General features: G+C 40.1%; 9 protein-coding genes across 9 annotated transcripts; 5 read left to right on the forward strand and 4 right to left on the reverse strand.

Annotated features, from left to right (window-relative positions):
- Positions 1–5: 5 nt before the first annotated feature.
- BBOV_I001530 (Sec63 Brl domain family protein) lies at positions 6–6,250 on the reverse strand. Its single transcript, XM_051767231.1, has 11 exons — positions 6,177–6,250; positions 5,919–6,133; positions 5,279–5,880; positions 5,093–5,240; positions 4,658–5,057; positions 4,464–4,622; positions 1,386–4,428; positions 586–1,350; positions 355–550; positions 150–318; positions 6–115 (listed from the first exon to the last, which is right to left on the reverse strand). The coding sequence occupies exons 2-11, from the start codon at positions 6,016–6,018 to the stop codon at positions 7–9; spliced, it is 5,691 nt and encodes a 1,896-aa protein (XP_051622957.1). The 5' UTR covers positions 6,019–6,133; positions 6,177–6,250; the 3' UTR covers position 6.
- A 677-nt stretch (positions 6,251–6,927) lies between these two features.
- Positions 6,928–7,951, forward strand: BBOV_I001540 (Histone-like transcription factor (CBF/NF-Y) and archaeal histone family protein). Its single transcript, XM_001608756.2, has one exon. It carries the CDS (start codon positions 7,053–7,055, stop codon positions 7,938–7,940), a length of 888 nt encoding a protein of 295 aa, XP_001608806.1. The 5' UTR covers positions 6,928–7,052; the 3' UTR covers positions 7,941–7,951.
- A 56-nt stretch (positions 7,952–8,007) lies between these two features.
- On the reverse strand, positions 8,008–8,943 carry BBOV_I001550 (uncharacterized protein). The gene is made up of 5 exons (XM_001608757.2): positions 8,682–8,943; positions 8,419–8,505; positions 8,306–8,376; positions 8,140–8,264; positions 8,008–8,104 (listed from the first exon to the last, which is right to left on the reverse strand). The coding sequence occupies exons 1-5, from the start codon at positions 8,897–8,899 to the stop codon at positions 8,075–8,077; spliced, it is 531 nt and encodes a 176-aa protein (XP_001608807.1). The 5' UTR covers positions 8,900–8,943; the 3' UTR covers positions 8,008–8,074.
- A 577-nt stretch (positions 8,944–9,520) lies between these two features.
- On the forward strand, positions 9,521–11,270 carry BBOV_I001560 (protein kinase domain containing protein). Its single transcript, XM_001608758.2, has one exon. The coding sequence runs from the start codon at positions 9,590–9,592 to the stop codon at positions 11,219–11,221; it is 1,632 nt and encodes a 543-aa protein (XP_001608808.1). The 5' UTR covers positions 9,521–9,589; the 3' UTR covers positions 11,222–11,270.
- An 81-nt stretch (positions 11,271–11,351) lies between these two features.
- Positions 11,352–13,371, reverse strand: BBOV_I001570 (uncharacterized protein). Its single transcript, XM_001608759.2, has 4 exons — positions 13,098–13,371; positions 12,912–13,059; positions 12,753–12,878; positions 11,352–12,714 (listed from the first exon to the last, which is right to left on the reverse strand). The coding sequence occupies exons 1-4, from the start codon at positions 13,344–13,346 to the stop codon at positions 11,378–11,380; spliced, it is 1,860 nt and encodes a 619-aa protein (XP_001608809.1). The 5' UTR covers positions 13,347–13,371; the 3' UTR covers positions 11,352–11,377.
- An 820-nt stretch (positions 13,372–14,191) lies between these two features.
- BBOV_I001580 (uncharacterized protein) lies at positions 14,192–14,666 on the forward strand. The gene is made up of 4 exons (XM_051767191.1): positions 14,192–14,323; positions 14,360–14,463; positions 14,500–14,573; positions 14,610–14,666. Exons 1-4 carry the CDS (start codon positions 14,231–14,233, stop codon positions 14,663–14,665), a joined length of 327 nt encoding a protein of 108 aa, XP_051622958.1. The 5' UTR covers positions 14,192–14,230; the 3' UTR covers position 14,666.
- On the forward strand, positions 14,661–15,199 carry BBOV_I001590 (uncharacterized protein). The gene is made up of 3 exons (XM_001608761.2): positions 14,661–14,762; positions 14,801–14,851; positions 14,887–15,199. The coding sequence occupies exons 1-3, from the start codon at positions 14,662–14,664 to the stop codon at positions 15,194–15,196; spliced, it is 462 nt and encodes a 153-aa protein (XP_001608811.2). The 5' UTR covers position 14,661; the 3' UTR covers positions 15,197–15,199.
- Positions 15,200–15,226: 27 nt separating this feature from the next.
- BBOV_I001600 (pentatricopeptide repeat domain containing protein) lies at positions 15,227–17,426 on the reverse strand. The gene is made up of 5 exons (XM_051767588.1): positions 17,142–17,426; positions 16,787–17,063; positions 16,024–16,751; positions 15,640–15,989; positions 15,227–15,603 (listed from the first exon to the last, which is right to left on the reverse strand). The coding sequence occupies exons 1-5, from the start codon at positions 17,418–17,420 to the stop codon at positions 15,231–15,233; spliced, it is 2,007 nt and encodes a 668-aa protein (XP_051622959.1). The 5' UTR covers positions 17,421–17,426; the 3' UTR covers positions 15,227–15,230.
- A 1,147-nt stretch (positions 17,427–18,573) lies between these two features.
- Positions 18,574–19,623, forward strand: BBOV_I001610 (uncharacterized protein). The gene has a single exon (XM_001608763.2). The coding sequence runs from the start codon at positions 18,575–18,577 to the stop codon at positions 19,619–19,621; it is 1,047 nt and encodes a 348-aa protein (XP_001608813.2). The 5' UTR covers position 18,574; the 3' UTR covers positions 19,622–19,623.
- The last annotated feature ends 407 nt before the right edge of the window (positions 19,624–20,030 follow it).

Genomic DNA, 20,030 nt, shown 5'->3' on the forward strand with positions numbered 1-20,030 from the left:
TTAGTTCTAATTATTAGATAATACTAAAACCTTTTGTTGATCAACGGTGGATGAGCTGCAAGACGTAAAGACAATTCTGATCACTAGGTGACCTCTTGCTCCTCCCAACTTAATTCTGTAGATTTTTTTCACATTCATAGATGCCATACCTGAAAGAGAAATCCCCAGGTAGAGTAATCTTCTTGAATCCGTATAAAGCGTTTGAGTAGATGTTGGAGAGTGTTAGATAATACATGTCATTTGTATTCGTTAGGTTATCTACAGTCACAACAATGTCAATTTCTTTGATATCACCCATTTCATAACGACACCACTTATCTGCAACAGTATGTGTTGTCAACACGAAGGTCATACCTCTTTTGGAGATATTGGACATAGGTAACGTGGAGTTCGATCGCACATTCACTACTCTAGCTTCGATGGTTGAACGATCGTTGAAGTCTAATATCGGGTCAAAAAGATTGCTTTGGATGACCAGGTGTTTGTATATCATCATTGCATATTCTATATTCTTGAAATTGCGATAGCATGCCATAAGGTCAATGAAAGCCTGAAAGTATTTATTGGTAACTCCGCAACAGATACCTGGAATATACGTGGCAATTGATCCATGACGGATTTAAGGTCGTTGTTGTAGTCGAATATTGGCATTTTTAGTTTGAAAAGCCTTGCTTGTAGTAATAGGAATGTTTTTGCATGAGGATTGGATGCCTCAGCAGGTGCTATGGGCATTACAGCATCCGCTGATAGTTGCATATTGTATACATCCTCGTTATGTCTCAAAGGTACTTCTCCAAACTCCTTTGCATTAGAGATGATTCGTAATATCTTGGATACACTGTCGTAGTACGTGTTATCTGACAGTGATGACATTATGTTGGCCATAGTTTCGCAAGATATATAATATTGTGATGCTAGAATTCCTATGATAGAAGGAATGAAGACGTTGTCATCGTTATATACAGATGTGGCAGTAGATTTAGTAGATATACACCCAAGTTCATTAAGTTTCTCCACGCACTTGGAGATTACCCAATTTGTCAAATCTTCGATAGCCAATTCCCCTTCATAGCCATTAAATAGGTCTATATTCAAGTAATATTGCGGATTCTTTTTCAATCTTTTGAAGAAGAAAGTATTTTTAAGATATTGTAGTCCCTGGGCTTTATTTGCAATAGTTCCAGATGCTATTTCAGAATTCATACTGTCTAGTAGGCGTTCATGAAACGAAGACTCCGCCGGAAAGGGTGAGAACATGAAAGCTTTGTAGAAGTCCACTTTTCTAGATTCCGTGTATACATATGCATATGCTTCCTTATCAAAAACCCTTCTGCCAGCTCTTCCCACCATCTGTGTGATTTTGTATTATCGAATGTTTCACATACCTGCAGGATATCCGTCACAGAGTAGTCCGCATATTTCTTTGTCTTCCCATCATAATATTCAGTACCTTTAACAATAACTATTTTAGCCGGCAAATTCACTCCCCATGCAAGTGTTGCGGTTGCAATCAATACTTTGATTTCCCCTTTGAGGTACATTTCCTCTATACGTATGCGGTCGCTGTCGTGCAGTCCGGCATGATGTATTCCGATTCCATGTTCTACAAAAACGTTCAAGTTTTCATCGATAAATGGCCTCGCCGAAATATCAATATTGGTCCACCTTAATGACTTAACCTGCAGTAGGCTTACGAAATCTCTGGCAGTAGTCCTTGTTTGTCTCCTTGATGAAACAAATACAAGAACTGGTGCTGATATGTCGTGACGCATAATTGTGGAAAAAGCTGGCCTATTCATAGAATTCATCCTTGGACAATATGCTTTTAGTGGAAACCCGTCTATATATAGGTGGCATTTCACTGGTCTAACAGCTGGTGAGAAGTTGAATACCTTTGTCGAGCTAACAGAGATCCAATCAGCAATTTCTCCAGGATTGGCTAAAGCAGTAGACAAGCACACCAACCGCGTATTACTTTGCGTAAATTTAGATATAAAACAGAGCCTACTTACAATAGCTTCTAAAACGGCACCTCTACTCTCGCCAAGAAGGTGTACTTCATCTATAACTATAAGGCCTACCGATCGGACATATTTACGCGTTTTCCAGTGTCTTGAAATGCCATCCCACTTTTCAGGCGTAGTGACTATCACGTCGCTATTTACAATTTCTTTAACACTGGTTCTTGAATCTCCAGTTACCTCAACTACTTTTTTGAACATTCCGAATTTTTTGTTCCAATCCTTGAGTCTTTCATAGGCTAGTGCCTTTAAAGGGGCTATATATACTACCTTTTTACAAACTTGAGTGCGCCACAGTCTGAACATGGCCAGTTCGGCAACCACAGTCTTACCCGAACCGGTAGGTGCCCCTACTAGCAAATTGTCATCGTGGTAAAGACAATAGGAAAGCATTTGTGTTTGAAGAGGGTTGAAGTATTTGTGTTGGTAATCAAACTTGTCACACAATGCCTTCGTAGGCATGGGCCACAGCTTCAGGAGTTTAGTGTAACCTTCTTCCACATAAGCCAACCTTTTTGTACGCAATTGCTGTTCGAAGCTCAATCCCAACCATTTACTTGAAAATACCTTAAGGATAAAGTATGTATCATCTTCACGTTGAGGCACAAACATATCTACGGTGGCGGACGTTTTATTACAGTTCAGCATAACCTTGGACTTGTTCAGAATGCATTCTTCGGAGCACAACCAAATGTAAAAAATTTCGTTTTTCCCATTCCAGCGCGTGCTCCAGTTATTTTTCAGCGTGATTTTAACGTTTACCTCGGTTATACACGATGTTATTGGACGCGAGGAAGGTATAATCTGTGGATATGGCACAAAACCTAAAAAACTTTCAACTGCAGATGCCTCACTTCTCGATTTCACCAACTGCGAAAACTCTGAGTGTGTTAGATCCATTAGTGACTCTAAATTATATGTTGAGAGCCTTGTTGCTGTGCCTTCTGATAGTGTTGGCAGCTTGCTGGATTGCATTTTGGCCCTATCATACATTGCATGATATGGTCTACAGAAATGATACAAGACGTTTAATGGTCGCAATTTAACATCCCATATTTGACGCTCAAACATTAAGGCCCATTTGTATATCAGGTTACCTATAGGAGGAGCGCATACGGTCTCTGACATGGAAACTTCGAAGTAAGCCAACAGTAGCCTGCCTATATTTTGTATAATGTAGTTCATATCGCTAATGAGGCTCGAAGACTTGATATACGTTCGGTTGATATGTGCCTCTATAAGCAAGCTTATTTTGGTCGTTATATGGTTTAACCCTCGTGTAGGCTTGAAAATGCTATGGCGCATGAGGTCCGATAGCTCTTCCAGTTCATCATTGCGATACATAAGATTTTCAAACTCTTTACATTCACACACCCTTTCTAGTATATATTCATCAGTTATCAGTGGGCGCGGCGGTTGAGAAGATTGCTCTGTGTTATCTTTGTTGTCAGCCACTGGTTGTGTGGGAGCGCTTATTTCTGCATTCAAAGATACAGCAAAGTTATATATAGTTTCATAGTCGACATAATATCTCGCTGCGATGCGTCCCAAATCAGTAGACGCAAATTCCCCTGAAGGTTCATGGTACCTAATCAACTTGGATCTATCCAGGTTAATTGCAGCGTCACGCACTATTTTATGAAGCTGATTGAATATTTCCCCATCATTACTACTCTTAATTCCATATTTAAGAGCATTCTTGCGCATCCTAACATAAAGGAATGTATACCTAAGCCACGTAACAGCATCAGCTTCGTCTACCACCGTGCCTAATACAATTTCGGCGTTTAATGCATTTTCCAAATGTCTATGGAGGTGGGACTCTATGGGTAACTGTTCGGTTTGCATCTTTATGTAATCGTTCAGATTTTTGTGTTCCGTAATGAGAACACCTGTACCTGACGTATCGAATTGTGGCCTTCCAGCTCTTCCCATTATTTGTGTGAGTTCCAGGTAATTGATGTTCCGGTCCACTCCCAATCCCCCTATAAATGTACCCTTTATTATGACACAGTTCGCTGGCAGGTTGACTCCCCAAGCCAACGTTGAAGTTGATACTAGTACCTTTATTAGGCCTTCTTTGAACATGTTCTCGACTACGTCTCTATCCCTTCTCACCATTCCAGCATGGTGTATAGACATGCAATATTCAGCAAACCGTTCAACATTATCATGCTTAGATTTTTTCAGCTGCTTGTGGAATCGTTGGTAAATATCTCGGTTTGGCTGGAATAGTTTTTGATGACTCGGTGATTCCTGTATCATTTCAATCAACTTGTTAGCTGTCATTGAAGTTTCATTCCTGGAATGTACAAAAATTATACATTGCTTCCCGTTTTCTAGTGTTTGAATAATGTGGTCAAAACAGATCTCATACATTGTCCCGGTAATGTCCTTGCCCTTAACACTGCAAAGTTTTGAAAATAATACTGCAAAGCTCACCCATAGAATACTTGTGACAAAGGCACGTGCCTATATTCGGGCCCGAAATGATAGGCATGCTCCGGAGCCACGCGTAGAAACTCGGCTACATCCTTCCAGTTAGGGAGGGTGGCGGATATTCCTACAATCCTTCTAGTTTCCTGTGTAGACTCAATCAACCTGAGCACTTTATAACATCATAAAGGCATATTTACCTTAATATACGTGCCACTACTGTCTCCAAAACTATGCCTCTGGTATCATTAAGGAGGTGAACTTCATCAATGATCAAGCAGCTAACCTTCGTGAGGAATGAGTCATCAGATTGCGTGCCCGTGCTGTACGAATTCCGAGTTATTACATCTAATTTTTCTGGTGTTGTAATAAGCACATCTATACTCCCCAGCTCTGAGGTTGGGACCTGTGTATCTCCAGTCACTTCTCTAACTCGGAGACCCAGATCTACCAAAGATTTTGAAAATTTGCCTGTGACCTCCGATGCTAGTGCCTTCATGGGAGCTACGTAAACTACCTTAGTATTTTTCTCTCCACCGTTAAAGTAGGATTCAAAATTCTGCAAGGCGCAGAGAAGCGCTACATTGGTCTTTCCACAACCTGTACTTTATGGCGTTTACACTGTCATTGTCTACCTGTAGGTGCAGATATCAACATATTTTGTGAAGTTTTGAATGCTGTATTGTATACCATAGACTGTATGGTATTGAGTTTTTCAATTCCTGCGAATGCCTTTTGAGCCCACTGAGGCAAAGAGTCGATTCTTATCAGGTCATTTTCATTCTGCAGATCAGATATAATAAGTTAGTTGAATAACTTACTGCTACAAAGGGGTTAGATAAGGGAGGTATGACTGCTTTGTCATAGCATTCATGATACTCCCGCTCGATGTTTAGGTCTTTTTTAGGAGGTATGTATATAGGTATACCCAATGCAGTATTGATGCGCTGTTGCCCTTCCATGGACTTCATAAGCTCATCTGGACTTATCAAATTAAGTCCTGCTAACATGTTGTGTCGATGGTAATCAATGCCTTTGCCAGTATACCGGAGCAAAAGTGCCTGCATCTCTGCAATACCGTCCTGGGCGATTCTACCTCTAAGTATATCCTGACTTAGTATATCTAGTTGTACTTCCCATTGACGTAATAAATTCTTTCGATTTTGTATGACTTGTGTTATAAACTCTGCATACTCGAATCCCAACTTATCTACCAAGTTGGCCGCGATGACATTCTCATCGCAATTTAGCATGGTGATTAGTTGTCCCAATATTTCGAATTGGGGGAGATTTCTCTCTTTGCAGACCTGTTCGCATATAGCAGAACACCACGCCAATGTTCCGAAATCGGCTGATTGTATTTCCACTCTTTTAGCATCATCGTGATAATTATCCTGCAATTCTTCAACATTTGCTCCTGTTCCTGAGATTCCAAATATTGACACAATAATATGTCCCTACCTTGTGATGAGGGTAGATCTTCAATCTGATATCTTAATAAGAACGGGTGCATAGGAAACCCTGCGTAAGGGCTTTGGTAGGATTCCACTATCGAGTCCATGATTTCAGATTTGCAGTAAAACAACTCGAAAAGGATTGCGATATTTTTTGGCTATATGAACTAATGTTGGTGCATAATTAACGTTGTTAAACCATCCTAAGTTTGAATAAACCTCCTGTTAATCGATTATATATTGGGGAGATATAATGCTTACTTACCGCACTAAACAGAAGTTAGACCACATCATGATTTCATATTCATCAAAGGATAATCCAAATATATTTGTCTCATGTCTGAAGGTTAGCTTGTAGGTTCATTTGGTCCATAATATGCGTCAACATTCTGATGCAACCATGGAATACATAAAAAACTATCCAATAAAGGTATATAATTACATCAAAATTTAGATTAATTTTAGGTCCACAAAGGGGCGTTTATGGTCGTATAGCTCAGTATGGTGGATAGAAGATCGAATGTGATTTTGAACAACTAATGTTGGCGTTTTAAAAGCAAGCAGACCACGTAGTACACATCAAATGTATCAAACATTTTAACTCGACATAATTAGTTAACATAGATCTAGATGTGTACATGCTAAACGATATAATTGTAGGCGTAACACCAAGCTGCTAGAATCATGTACTCTACGACGGGTCATAAATTACCTTATTTTGGAATTCACTCCATTCTGGTAATGCACAGATATAACTACTGATACAATGGTAAAAACGGGGTGATATTCAAGTATGCCCATGAAAGATCCACATTGAACTTGCAGTGACCACTTGAAGGGGAGCATAGCGCTGTTATATCGTTGATAGATACCCTTTATTTATCTACACTATGTGGTATTATAAGCTGACGAATGTGTGCCCTATCGGTGTGAGTGGGTACCAAAACGTTGTGACTATGGCGCGTGGTGTGGCTCATATTACATCAAAAGGCGATACACCATTTGTAGGAGTAATAATTGGCTCTAAAATCGTAAAAATAGATAACCAGTTACTTTATGGCGCAGTGTTGCGTTACACCTATGCTGTATAGTGGTCCTAATCAAGACGTACCGGATTATCTCCCGGACACAGTGGGCAACGATGTCCGGCAGTAGTGATGCTGACCTATTGGAAGATGGAGTGGATTGGCAAGCCAAACACAACGACAACCAGGGCTCAGATCGTTCTTCAGCGGCGGGTGAAGGGCGCCCTTCTGGCAAGAGTAACAATCTGCCCATTGCGAGAATAAAAAAAATAATGAAGGAGGGTGAACACCCGGGTATGATCGCAGCAGATGCACCGGTACTACTAGCCAAAGCTTGTGAAATGCTCATAAAAGACCTTACTTTGCAGTCATGGGACTGCACTGTAACCACAAGCCGCTGCACCTTGCAAAGGCAAGATGTTGCAGCCGCTATCTTTAAGAACGACATTTACAACTTCATGTTAGATATATTCACACCTGATGAACTGATTCCAAAAATGGAGCCAAAAGTTGGCAATGCTATGCAGTTCAACAACATGAAGCTCGCCAAAGACCCACGTGGATTCGCCGCTCTGCATGGCGCGGCTAATTCTCGTAATGGCTATTTGAGAAAAGGTATGGCTGTGGCACAGATTCCTCGGCTCATGGGCCCTAAAGATATATATAACCCCGGAGTACAACGTCCCTTGATGAGTCGCGCTCCGCAGGGGCGTGCAATGGGTTCTTATAACACGTTTACGATGGCCTCCCGTGGTGTCAATGGACTGAACAATATGTTGCAGTTTTCTAATCGGATGGGATTGGGCAACTCGCCACAGACTACTTTTACACCGAACACACCGATACAACCGCGCCCCAAATCACAGACAATGGCGCCGGGATATATGCATATCCCCGGTATCAACAAACAAATGAGTCATAACCAGCATCAATCCTCATACGTTCAACCATATGCGACAGGGCAGAACCTTGAGTCCCCCAGGACTCATCAACCGCAGCAATAGGCTGTGATAATGAAGAACAAATTTCGAATTAAATTATTTTATACACAGAGTTTGTTACATTCTTTATGTCGCCTTTCCCGATATGTTTATTTACCGTTCACATTTATGCCGGTTCTGCGACATGCAGGCCTTGTCTACGCAACATAATCGTAGTATCCAAGGGCCTGGAAACCATGAAATACGCCGGCTAATAACTAACTTTGTATTTGGCCTCGACGTTTTTGTGAAGCGTTTTTTCATAATCGGGACAATCCACAAAGTACTTGGGGGCGCTGAAGAAGCACGGGTATCTACCGTAATGCTTCGCTCTGGTAGGACGATACGCTGCAACAGAGATGTAGGCATAGCTCCGCGGCTTAACATACCGTGCGTAATCTCTTTGCTGTAATCATGTTCGTTGTCTACTAAAGATCCAGTAAATTTCATTGCGAAGTTTCTGTAACATCACTTTGACCATTGACACAATGTACTGACATACCTCAACGAGTGGTTGTAATATGGAATGGCATGAGCATGTAACATGAGCCTGTCAGGTAGCTGCAATCTTCCATGACGAACCCTCCCGCTGAAAAATAATTTGCGATTAATAATAATCTTGGAGCGCATGGAGTATCAAATATCATTCTTAACAATCACAAAGCCCATATAGAGGCACATGAAACGACTTCAAAAAACCAGATAGAACTATTGATAAGCATAAAAGAACTATCGTCCTAGTTTTGGGCATTTAGTAAGACTTACGTTACGTCGGGGTTGCCATCCAGCTGATGAAAACCAACCACGATACTGGCTCCTATAGTGACCGAACTCAACATGTAATAAACATATTGCGTAGAGTCGTTGTACCAGGCGCGGTAAGTCCTGTGGAAAAAGTAGTCCTGGAGCCGTTTATCGGTGGCGTTGTTCGTCAAGTTTTTGCAGACCTGACGTAGGTGGTGAACATCCTTAAAAATCGCCATTTATGCAGCCATAAAATTGCCGTACGGCTGCATAAGATATTTTCAATGTCTGTTATATAGTGCTCGCACGGGTTACGGTTGGAGTGATGTGTAAGGCGGATACCAGTTCCATGTCACACGTTGTGATATCATATTTTATACTTCATGCCGGTCATAAGATGCGCAAATAATAGAAAAGTCATTTAGGCGTCATATCACAGACGTGCTGCTCAATAGATTTCACAACTATTGGTACATTTGTTGCCTTGAACTCGATTTCCATTCTTCATGTGTTCCTTTGTGATACCAAGAGGATATAGTAAACTTGATATAATCTACCGTGATTGCTCTTGAGGTATCTTGGTAGGTTGAATTTGTCAGTGCTAGAGTTCAGCAACTCTAGTCTGTAGCAGTCTGTTTGTCCAATGTTACAATAAGGGTTACAAATTTATAATTGCCTCTTGATTAGCATTCAAAGTTTTGATTGTCTATTTTTAGTTATGAGAGATGTATCCTTTCACGGATGTCAGCCTTGTAAATACACCACCTTCAACCTTCGTAACTTCACCGTAATTTGATCTGTGACACAGTTTTCACGGTTAGTCATTATGGCGATTATATGACAAGTGTACAAACGTCAATCTATGACAACCTGAACAGGGTTGCCGTTTATTGGTTCAATTATGATCTAGTTATATTCCAGCTGAGAGGATGAACAAGTATGCCTCCGAGTTGGTAATGCGCTTGCATTATTCTAATGTGAAGGTTGTCACACGTAGTGTATGCTGGAAGCCAATAAGGATCAGCCACAGAAGTGATGCATCTGCGGGATTAACGAGCCCATCGGTGAGCATCATACGCCAACTGGAGAATGCTCCGCCTGAGGATATAATAGTGGTTGGCAATGCAGTTAATCAATACTTTTTCCAATCAAAACTAGCTCAAACAAATACAGCAGTCATTTGGTCATGCTTCGATGTAGTGGCAAAAGAACTTTGTTGCATCAAGGCGTACTATGTCGAATCCTTTACTAAGGAGCGGGCTATACGATGTAATCGCGGAGAAGTTGAAGTAATAAGTTTGATGGACAAGGTTATTGATGAAGCGCTTTACCATGCTTCTGTTACATTTCACCCAGGCGTATGCACTCTTCGAGAGATCGTAGTTGACTTAAAAAATAGTGTATTTTATTTGGTTATGGACCACTATCCCGGACAGATTTTACACTACGATGAACAAAACAAAGTTTATACGGGCATTTCCCCTGGTAATATGATCCGTCCGGATACTGATTCCTGCTCTCTGCAGTTATTCAATGAGAATGATGCAAAGATCATCATTCAGGATATATCTCTAACATTAAAGTACTTGCATGCCAATGGCATAATTCATAAGGACTTAAAACCTGAAAATATACTTCTGACAGGATCGATTCCATTAGCACATGAGGCTGTGATTATGCCTTTTATACAGGAAGTTAATATATCAACGGATTATCCCGCTGATATTGAGTTATATAGCACATTCTACGGTGAGGAGCTCTTGGAGCACGTAAAAGAATTTATTATGTCGCACAATTCGGTTTCATATGAAGATGCGCCCGTATGCGGAGTTGTGCCCAGGCATTTCCCTTATAGTCCCGCTCTAGAAAATGAGATGGACTTTAATTTGGCTGATCAATGTCCCATAATATGTGACATAATAAAGGATTCTGATGATCACAGTACGGTGCGGATCGGATCGTCAGCGCTTAACTATGCAAGACGTTTAAAAGAGGAGAACGAAGCTTCTTCAATACCGATTTTGGATTTCTTCTTATCGCAGGATGGGCCCAGTATACGATATCATAGGCATGAGGCGATACAAGAAGCTGCAGCGTCTTTTTACAAGTTAAAAGGGGAGAAACCTGAACTAAGCACATCCATGGCTCATCATGAAATGGTCCGCCAACCATCTGTAGTGTTGACCGACTTCGGTGTTGCCAGTATCGCAGAAAGTGGAGACGGTATTGCGGATCCACTGATTTTTGATGGTGAGGGTACCACTTCTTTTACTAGCCCAGAGGCATTGAAGGATCTTGAGTGCGGGATATCTGGTAGCAAACGTGATATTTTTTCATTAGGTGCGATCCTTTTCACGATGATATTCGGTAAGCTGCCATATGAGGGCAATTCGGGGATCGTTCTGCTGGTCAATATGCTTCATAAGCCATTGCAGTTCCCAAATTACAGACAAGTGTCAGATGAGCTGAAGGAGCTCCTACGTGGAATGCTAAATACAGATCCCCGCCAGAGGTTCGACATTGACCAGGTAGTATCACATCCGTGGTTTTCTGTCGTTTGATTTGTGTGAAAATCAGGAAATTGGACATTTGAATTCAACACCAATGCATTATGATCTTTTAGTGGTACCATTATACTCATGGTTGACTTATCTTGTCAACATTAAACTGTCTACTTAAGAGAAATTGCTTAGGAAGGCTATGTATTATATATGTTGCTAATCTGATTGAATGTTGGCATATGCATCCAGATTTTTGTATTTGAAGTCCTTAATCTCTAACTTGGCAGATCGTTCGAACTCCGGCCCCGGTTGTCTGCACCTAGCTTCATGTTTATTTGCTGGGGGCTTGGAAAGCATCTTCACGAGGATTATAACGTTATTCAATCCTCCATATCCCGCAGCGGATGCCATGGCATCGATAATTTCCATTCCCAGCCTCTCCATTTCACATTTGGAGCCCTTTGCCGAGTCTATCCACAGTCGCCTAATATGCTTACGCACTGCCCTAGCAGTCGACTTCCTCTTGTCGTAGTCCATATCCTGGAGGTTGCCCCTAATCTCACTTAAGCCAGCCGGATCAATGCCCCTATTTTTTAAACAGATATCTAGATAAGGAGATAGATACGTGTCGGTCGCAAGTACTTCCATCCTAGCTTGTTTCTGGATGCGCCTTGGCGCGTTGGGCACTTTAGTTTCTAGTACCTTGCGCATGATATCCCATAAAACCATATCACGAGGCTCTAGGGGGGTTCTATTTCGTATTCTCTTGAATATCATGCGAGCAGTGTTTATAGGCATCAATGTCCTTCCTGAGCCGATATGCCTTTTTACAAGCCCTGATACCGATGACACTTCCCTTAATGTTGATAGTGCCTCGTGTATAGAGACAGGCTCTGTGTTGCCGGTTATCAATTGTGCTGCCTTGCATAGGTAGCGGTCACTGATCAGTTCTTCCTTTAGTTTCGATACAAATGATCTAGCACCTCTAGAACCAAATTTAGACCCTAAACAAAAGTCTAAAAGAAGATCCCTCTCGCATTTATATCCCGCTACACGTATAATGTTTTTGACTATCTGAAGGGCCGATTCAGGGTAAAGTGCTGCCTGAATATAGACTAGTTTGGTCTTTGATCGTTCACCCAGCCGTTCATATACCTTGGGGTGGACCAAATTCGATGGTGCAAATCCAGAATCCATTGTTGTAAATGGTTGCACGGAATAGGGGTATCCGTGGTATTGAAAGTCCAACCTTTCGGGATAGGTGAGATTCAATGCCTCATCCTGCGTTACCGAGTACCTTCCTTTGGGTGATATCACCTTTGATGACTCATGTTCAGTACAGAGTTGGTCACAGGCACGTGCAACGTTACCCCTTGTAAGAATGTCAGATATATACCGATCACGTATTTCTGGTGGAATACCCAACCTAATGTAGCGTAGTAACAATAGCAAGTGATACTTCAGTAGCTTGCAACCAAGTAAGGCATAGATCTTGGTTTTCATCCTTCTTAGGCACATTATATCCGGTTGTATATTACTCCCGTAGTCTTCAGCTAAATTAAGATGTTTTCATAACAATATAGCAGCTTACCATCTGGGTTCAACATATTTATCCCAAATTTACCAAGTAAAGCAGCTGCCTCACGAGCTAGTATGCGAGGATTTAGACGCATGTGGAATCCAATCCTTCCGTAAATATCGGCGATACGTTCCTGAGCTACAACATGTATATTGTATTAATCTTAATTACCGTAGTTGTGGACTATATAACGGCATAGATTCTCGTTAACATCACCAATGCGGCGTGATTTGCCTGCATTGAGACTATTGTCCAATAGGATGGGCTTCTTCACGGGTAGATATCCACCCTTCTCCAAATACATTTCCTTTTTCTTATTCTGTATAAAATAGGTTGGTCTATGTACACTTAACCCACCGATTTGCGATTGACGGATCTTTGCTTTGGCCAAAGCCATTCGTAAATGTCACGTCCCATAAACCCAAGATCTATTCCAAAGTTTGCGAGCAGTTGATCCTTAGGTTGCGATTTTTCTGTATCGTCATCCTTTTTAGTCTGCGGACGACGAGGTTTTGCAATTTTCCTACGTCGTTTCTGTTCATTTTTGAGTTTTGTGGTACTCAATTTCGAGCGTTTACGTTGCTTTAGACCTTTCGGTCTACGCATGTCATGCAATGTAAAAACATGGTCAGCCGTATGTTCGCTCCAAGTGGGAATAATAAAACTCAGAAGCGAAACGTTGAGACATCGTCGGTCATTATTGACTAATGCATAGACTTCAGGCTGCAACAACAAGATTCTACAGCTTATAATAAAATACAAAAGACATGCTTTCATTGGTCAGCGCCATGTACCCATCTTTGTAGCTTATGTGCGAATTAGACGTTGTTATTAGCAAAGTTATTGCGCTAATGCAAATCTCCACGAACCAAGAATCCAATAATATTTCGATTCATACATACAAACATATCTAATAATATCTAAAAATAAGGGTATATCACCATGATTATGCCTTTAATGTGTGATGGTGTCTAAGCCAAGAAAATAGGAATATATAGATTGGAGGATGAGAATGAAATTATTTTAAACATTTGCATTACACACGATTACAAAAAACAATGTGTAATGTAAAATCAAACAAACATGTGTTACATCAGAGCATTCGAAACCTGTCCTTAAAATTGTTGACAGCAGCTGCACAGCATCTATGGATCAACAACATATCTATGTTGATGCACCATCTAGTTATTTGATAGATATTTAGTAGTAGTGTAATCAGTAGAGAAATGCGGAAATCGGTATAACGATAAAATGATGTTGCAAAGGATAAGAGTGGAGATGGAAGCTCCAAACATACAAATATTTGACACCGAATTCACGAAAGTGTGTGTTAACAGTCGACAAAATTGATATTAAAATCAACCAGATGACTCGCCGTTTCATCTAATAGTGATTTGGAGATATTTAAAGTGACGTCCCCATAGGCGCGTCAAACAAACAATGCCATAGACTAATACATGGACATTTTGATACCCATCTAACGTTATAAAATGGTAGAGAGGAAGATAAATGTCGCGTCTCCCAAAGATTTGCAACATTGGTCTTCATACGATCACTATAATATTGATAATCCGCACGTAGGAGTAAGTTGGCTGTTTTGATATTAACATTTGACACAGGACCCAAGAAACCTACAATTTACACAGTGGAATTACTGCAGGCTTAGATATGCTTTGTTCTGCCGCTGTTGTCGTGAATTGAGTGAAGATAATCCACGTTGCAGGTAATTTTGTATGTGCAATCATGATATGAGCCTTAGATATCAATATTACAGAGCTGAAATGGCCTGTACTCAGGACTTTTTGGATATAGCTAACAAGTACCGCGAACAGGGTAATGTTGGACTTCTTTTGAGACCACCTTCTTTAGGTACTAACACCGCTGACATATTGCCTACATCCCAGGTTTTCAATTTGAGACAATGAAAACTTCTTGCAACAATATCGTAAAAAGTGTGAATTTAATTAAAGGCCTTGATGGCCGTGTAAAACTATCACTGGCCAGGCATAATGCCCTAAACTGGTGGGTAACATAAACGCCGTAACAATTATTTAACAAAGGCACTTAGTTGAGCCGCAACATCATGAGCTCATAGTAGATTTTTTGCATTGGTAGGTGGTGGTATATATGGTAGTATAATAAGCAGTTGCTTTGGTGAAGATTGGGATATGGTCAAAGGTGATGCCTATTGGGGAATTAATGCCATAACACAAGCTATCGAAGGAGACTGCGACATTGCATTGGTAATAATTTTCAAGGGTAACATATGTAACAATATGGTACAGCATATCCCTCTGGCGTGTTCCTTAAAGGCAATACCATACGTTAGCTTGATAAACAAAGTTAAGCTACCCTCTTCACTACCTGTGAAGAACCTGAGTGCTGTAGCTATAAAGAGGGCTTGTGGACGTCTCGAAGTTCTCAAGGCCGTTATAACACATTACAATCACATATGAAGACACTAATATATATCAATTATTGAACCCTTAGTCAGGTGACCAGTGTGTTGTGCCTGGTGGAACGTAGGCGGTGCTCTTTAACAAATGTTTGAAGAATGCGCGATTCCTTCTCCTTCTTTTCGAACACCTGAGCTTTGTTCAGCGCCACCATCTTATTTATCATCAAGTGAATCTGAGTAACGTTTTTGCCCTTTGCGTAAAGCTTGCGCATAAGATCAGGGGAAGGGTAAACCTTGGCCGTGTACATTTGTTCAAGGACTTCCAACGTCCTTTTGGAGGAATTGGAGAGCAGTGCCATGCCCAATGCCATATTTAACATACGGTTGTTCGGAGTTATGCTGCCTCTGACGCTGTTCCATAGTGCAAAAAATCTACCGGGGTCTTGCATCCGCTCCGCAAAGACCCTATAAACATTAATGTTGTGCAAATGGTAAACCCACCTCAGCAGTATGGAGAAGGTGGTTGAATCTGGGATAACTCCCAGGGTCTTGAAGTATTTCAATACATCCATGACGTAGTCGTAGTATCCTGCCTTTTCATACAATTCCATGATACTGTTCATCATGCTGGAAGTCGGTACGCTTTTGATGGGTATCAGAGAGTGTATTAAGTTCCAAACCTGTCTTATACGAACAACTTTGTTTAAAGAAGTATCGTCAGTGTTTCCCACATCACTGATTAAAGCTTTGGCCACAGCGAGGACCATCCTTTCATCCATGGCCATCCCCAATGCTTCAACATCACGCACAATATCCTTCACCTTCCTTGAATTTCCCGATATTTCACATGCCTATAGCACATATCACCAAAGGCTATGAACTTACATGTAGCACATGCAAGAAAGTGTTGTAAGTCGGTGCCATTTCATTGGATTTGATGCGATTGTACAAGCTGAAGCACTGTGGAGCGAAGTCTTTTCTGCGTGATAGGCAATGTATCAGGGCTTCATATGTATGTATGGAAGGCGTAATTTTCGATTTTTGCATTTCGTCATAGATTGACATTGCCTTTTCAGCTTCTTTAGATGCTCCACAAGCTTTGATCATGGTGGTGAATAGAGGTTCATCTGGTTCCTTTAATCGCCATGTACGAATGTAGTTGTATAACCTCCATGCATTCTCACAATAGCCCTTAGAAACCAATCCATTAATCAATACGGTAAAGGTGTCTAAATTGGCTTCGATACCTTCCTTTTCCATTTTCCTGTACAGAGTGAAGGCGCTTGATATGTCACCGGCTGCTACATGGGACTGTATCAAAAGATGGTAGGTCCTGGAGTTTGGGATTAAGCCATCTGCAATTAAGCATAAATATAAGTACCTAGCAATTCCCGCTTTATCGCCGTCTTGACAAGCTGATAATATTTCGTTGTAGGTATCATGCGTGGTGACTAGACCCAAAGACTTCATTTCAGACAATACCTTAATTGCCCCTAATAAATTCCCTGACGATACACATTTAGATATAGCCATTTGGGCGTCGTCAGCGCGACTTAGGCTTCTCGTTCCTTTTGAAGAGAGTAATTCCGAAGTAGGCTCATCATGGTAAGCTACTAAAAATATGTAATAATAGTTCACTAGAACATACATTCGAGGCTTTGATTATTACGATGAACTTCTGTTTTATAACCATCCACTAGGTTGTTTTTTGATAAATGTTGAACATCCGGATTTGTATCCTCAGTGGTATCGAGTGTATCCGTTTGTAATGTACATGTTTTCATTTGCGATATTGGCCCAACTTCCAAATCATCAATATTTGGTCTGCATTTAGGCTGCACTTCTTCGTCCACAAGTGGTATTTGGGATGATAGGTCGCGGCTTTGAGCCGTATTGTTTCCACCATCAGGAAAGCATTCATATGCCTGTAAAAACAATTCAAATATATGTGAGTAAGATATATCACCTACGGACATGCAGAATCTCAATATACATTTACTTACGTTCTTTTGGGGGTCATCTAAACGCCATTGTCCATCTTGTAATGCTTTTCGAGTGGTTCTACGACCAAGAGACTTTAGTCTCTCTTCCTTCAGTTTGTACGACTTCTTGCAAACATCAATCCCACTAAATATGTTATCTACAATTACTTTCTGAGAATGCTCTGCATTTCCGCTTGCAGTAACCAGATGTTGTCGCCTAATCGGCTTATATTCAACACATTGGCTTACACATTGTAATATAGTGACTCGATTCAGATTCCTTAATGATTTAAAAGACATTTAGCACTGTATAGATCAGGATGTATGGTAAACACACCTACAGTATATCGTTGAATGTCTACGTTCGTATCTCCGAAACGAGCCCGTGATGATTCTATCGGTTGCTTAAGTATTTTTTGCAGGTGACAATGAAAATATGAAATGTACATTGCGGGTTCTAACCAAAGAATCCTACTGATTTGAACAAAACTAGACAACAGCAATGATGTACAACCCCCTTAGAAAGACTGTTCCGAGTGAATTGTTTTACATATCACATATATTTATAATTCTATTAGTCATGATGACTACAGCTATGATACAGTGGATTTCAATGCTGTCACGCGCATTAAGGTGTTGACTACCTATATCATCCTTCTTACTGGATATACACAAGCTTTAACTAATGCCTTCATGATAAAAATCATGTTCATGAACTTATATCCTTAGATCATATATATATATATATATATATATATATATATATATAAGCACAAACATTGACTCCATTTGTGTAGATATGTTGTGTTGATGCTGCTAGTATAATTGTCATTGTAGACATATCCGACCAGAAACTTAAGTTTAACAGCTATTATAAATATCAATAAAGATGCGTTGAAATCATATAGCACTAAGATACATGCTAGAGTGCTATTGAATGAATACTCTAGTGAATCGTTGTGCTTCATGAGTTAGGATGAATGGCTTATTCAATCCGATAGTTTGGCAAACCGTTACATATAAGATTCATATTTAGCACTATACGGCCTATTTTTACTGTTGCTACAAAATGGACAAATAATATAACTATCTAGCTACTTTGACTAAAATCTAGTTCCACCCTTTTTTATACAACTGTCATTTTCAAATTCAGAACGTTATTACATAATCCCCATGGCAAACACAACCGCTTGACTGTTTTTATAGATGGAATTTTAAACAAAATACAGATATGATGCCTCGTCCCTACATCCACATAAATGCCATAAACATTCAGTGGTAGCAGTTAGGTATTTAGGCATTTATAGACGTGTATACATTTTCTTTATAATGTAGATCTATCAAATATTAAGACAGTTAATTCAATATGGTGGTTCTAATTAGCGAAGATACCAACAATACGGATCTATTTATTAGATTTTAAAACCAATTAACAAATTTATGATGTTACCAAAATGAGCAACTTATATGTGACAATAAGACACCATACACCATCTTTGCGTGTAAATCTGATGGATAATGTAGATTCCAAATCTGGCATTTCATTAAGGCCACGTAGATCGCAACATGGTCATCACAACTCTTCTGCAAAAACACCACAAAAAGCTACTGAAGAAGCCGAAACAAAAGAAAAGCGTTATAGAAAAGGCCTAATATATGCAGATTTATATAATAAAGATGTTGATACTATACGGGATGTGGGACATACGCCAGGAAAGCATGATAGCAAAACCTCACATAAAAAAGATAAACCTTCAAACATTAAACATAAACCGAAACATGAGATTGACCCTATTGAACTTCTTGGATCTGCATTAGTGACGTCCTTTTTTCATGCTTTAACTAATGAACAACCCAACCCTATTGATGTTGTCGCACCAGTCGCAGAGGACGGCACCACACAGGGAATAAGCCTCTCGAATATACCAGGCACAGATGATGATATTGTTACAACACCTTCAATGCAAGTAGAGGAAACGGAGCAGATAGATCCAAATCGATCACATTTAGATTCCATCTATTCCGATGGGTCTTCCCCTATCCATATAAAAGATGCGCTTAAGGATAAATTGCAAGACGTGAAAGAAACTTGGAAAACTGTAGTAAATAAGATAACTGAAAGATATGTCAATATAGGGCAAAAAGTATCTCCAACAAACGAACAATCGAATCCCACAGTTGAAAGCATAGATCTTAATGATATAAATACTGAAGATGTCAATGAGAACGTTGACACTAATGATGGTACAGTTGGCAACAATGAAAGTGAGGTCGATGGACCCGAAAAGGTGGAGCTTAATAAAATGAATATTATAAAGTCGAATGCAGTTGACTTATATAAATCAGTAGCTTCAAAGTGTAAAGATATTATCGAAGTAACGAAGGAAAAACGTGAAGAATACATAAATGGTGATTCCATCCAACATATAAATGAATATGCCAGATCATGTTGGTCTAGGTTGCCCTTTTACAGCTGCCGGACAACTAGGAATACAGAATAAACAGTCCAACAGTTTATATCGCTAGTACTATATAGATCCAAGGTCAGCCTTCAAATCATAATACGCTGAAATAATATAAGTGGACGAGCTAATCAATTGCGACATTTGATGGTGAAACTTCCTTGCTGCAGATGGAAAGATGCAAAAATCTTTTGTATCAAAATTCGTAAGTGCATCATGTTGTGTATAGTAAAAATCTACATAGAACTTAATTTACGCACTTCGTCAACTCTACATACATCAACAATCACGGCCCTATATAATCTACGTCAGTTACCGAACAATTTCTCCGATATATGCATACCCTATTGATATAAGACAATATTTGTCACTACCGCTTTTAAATGACAATTTGATATATGGTATCATATTGCCGTAATGTCCTTATATTGTATATTGGACTTTCGCC

Source organism: Babesia bovis, chromosome 1, assembly GCF_000165395.2.
Source record: "Babesia bovis T2Bo chromosome 1, whole genome shotgun sequence".
Classification (NCBI taxonomy): domain Eukaryota; phylum Apicomplexa; class Aconoidasida; order Piroplasmida; family Babesiidae; genus Babesia; species Babesia bovis.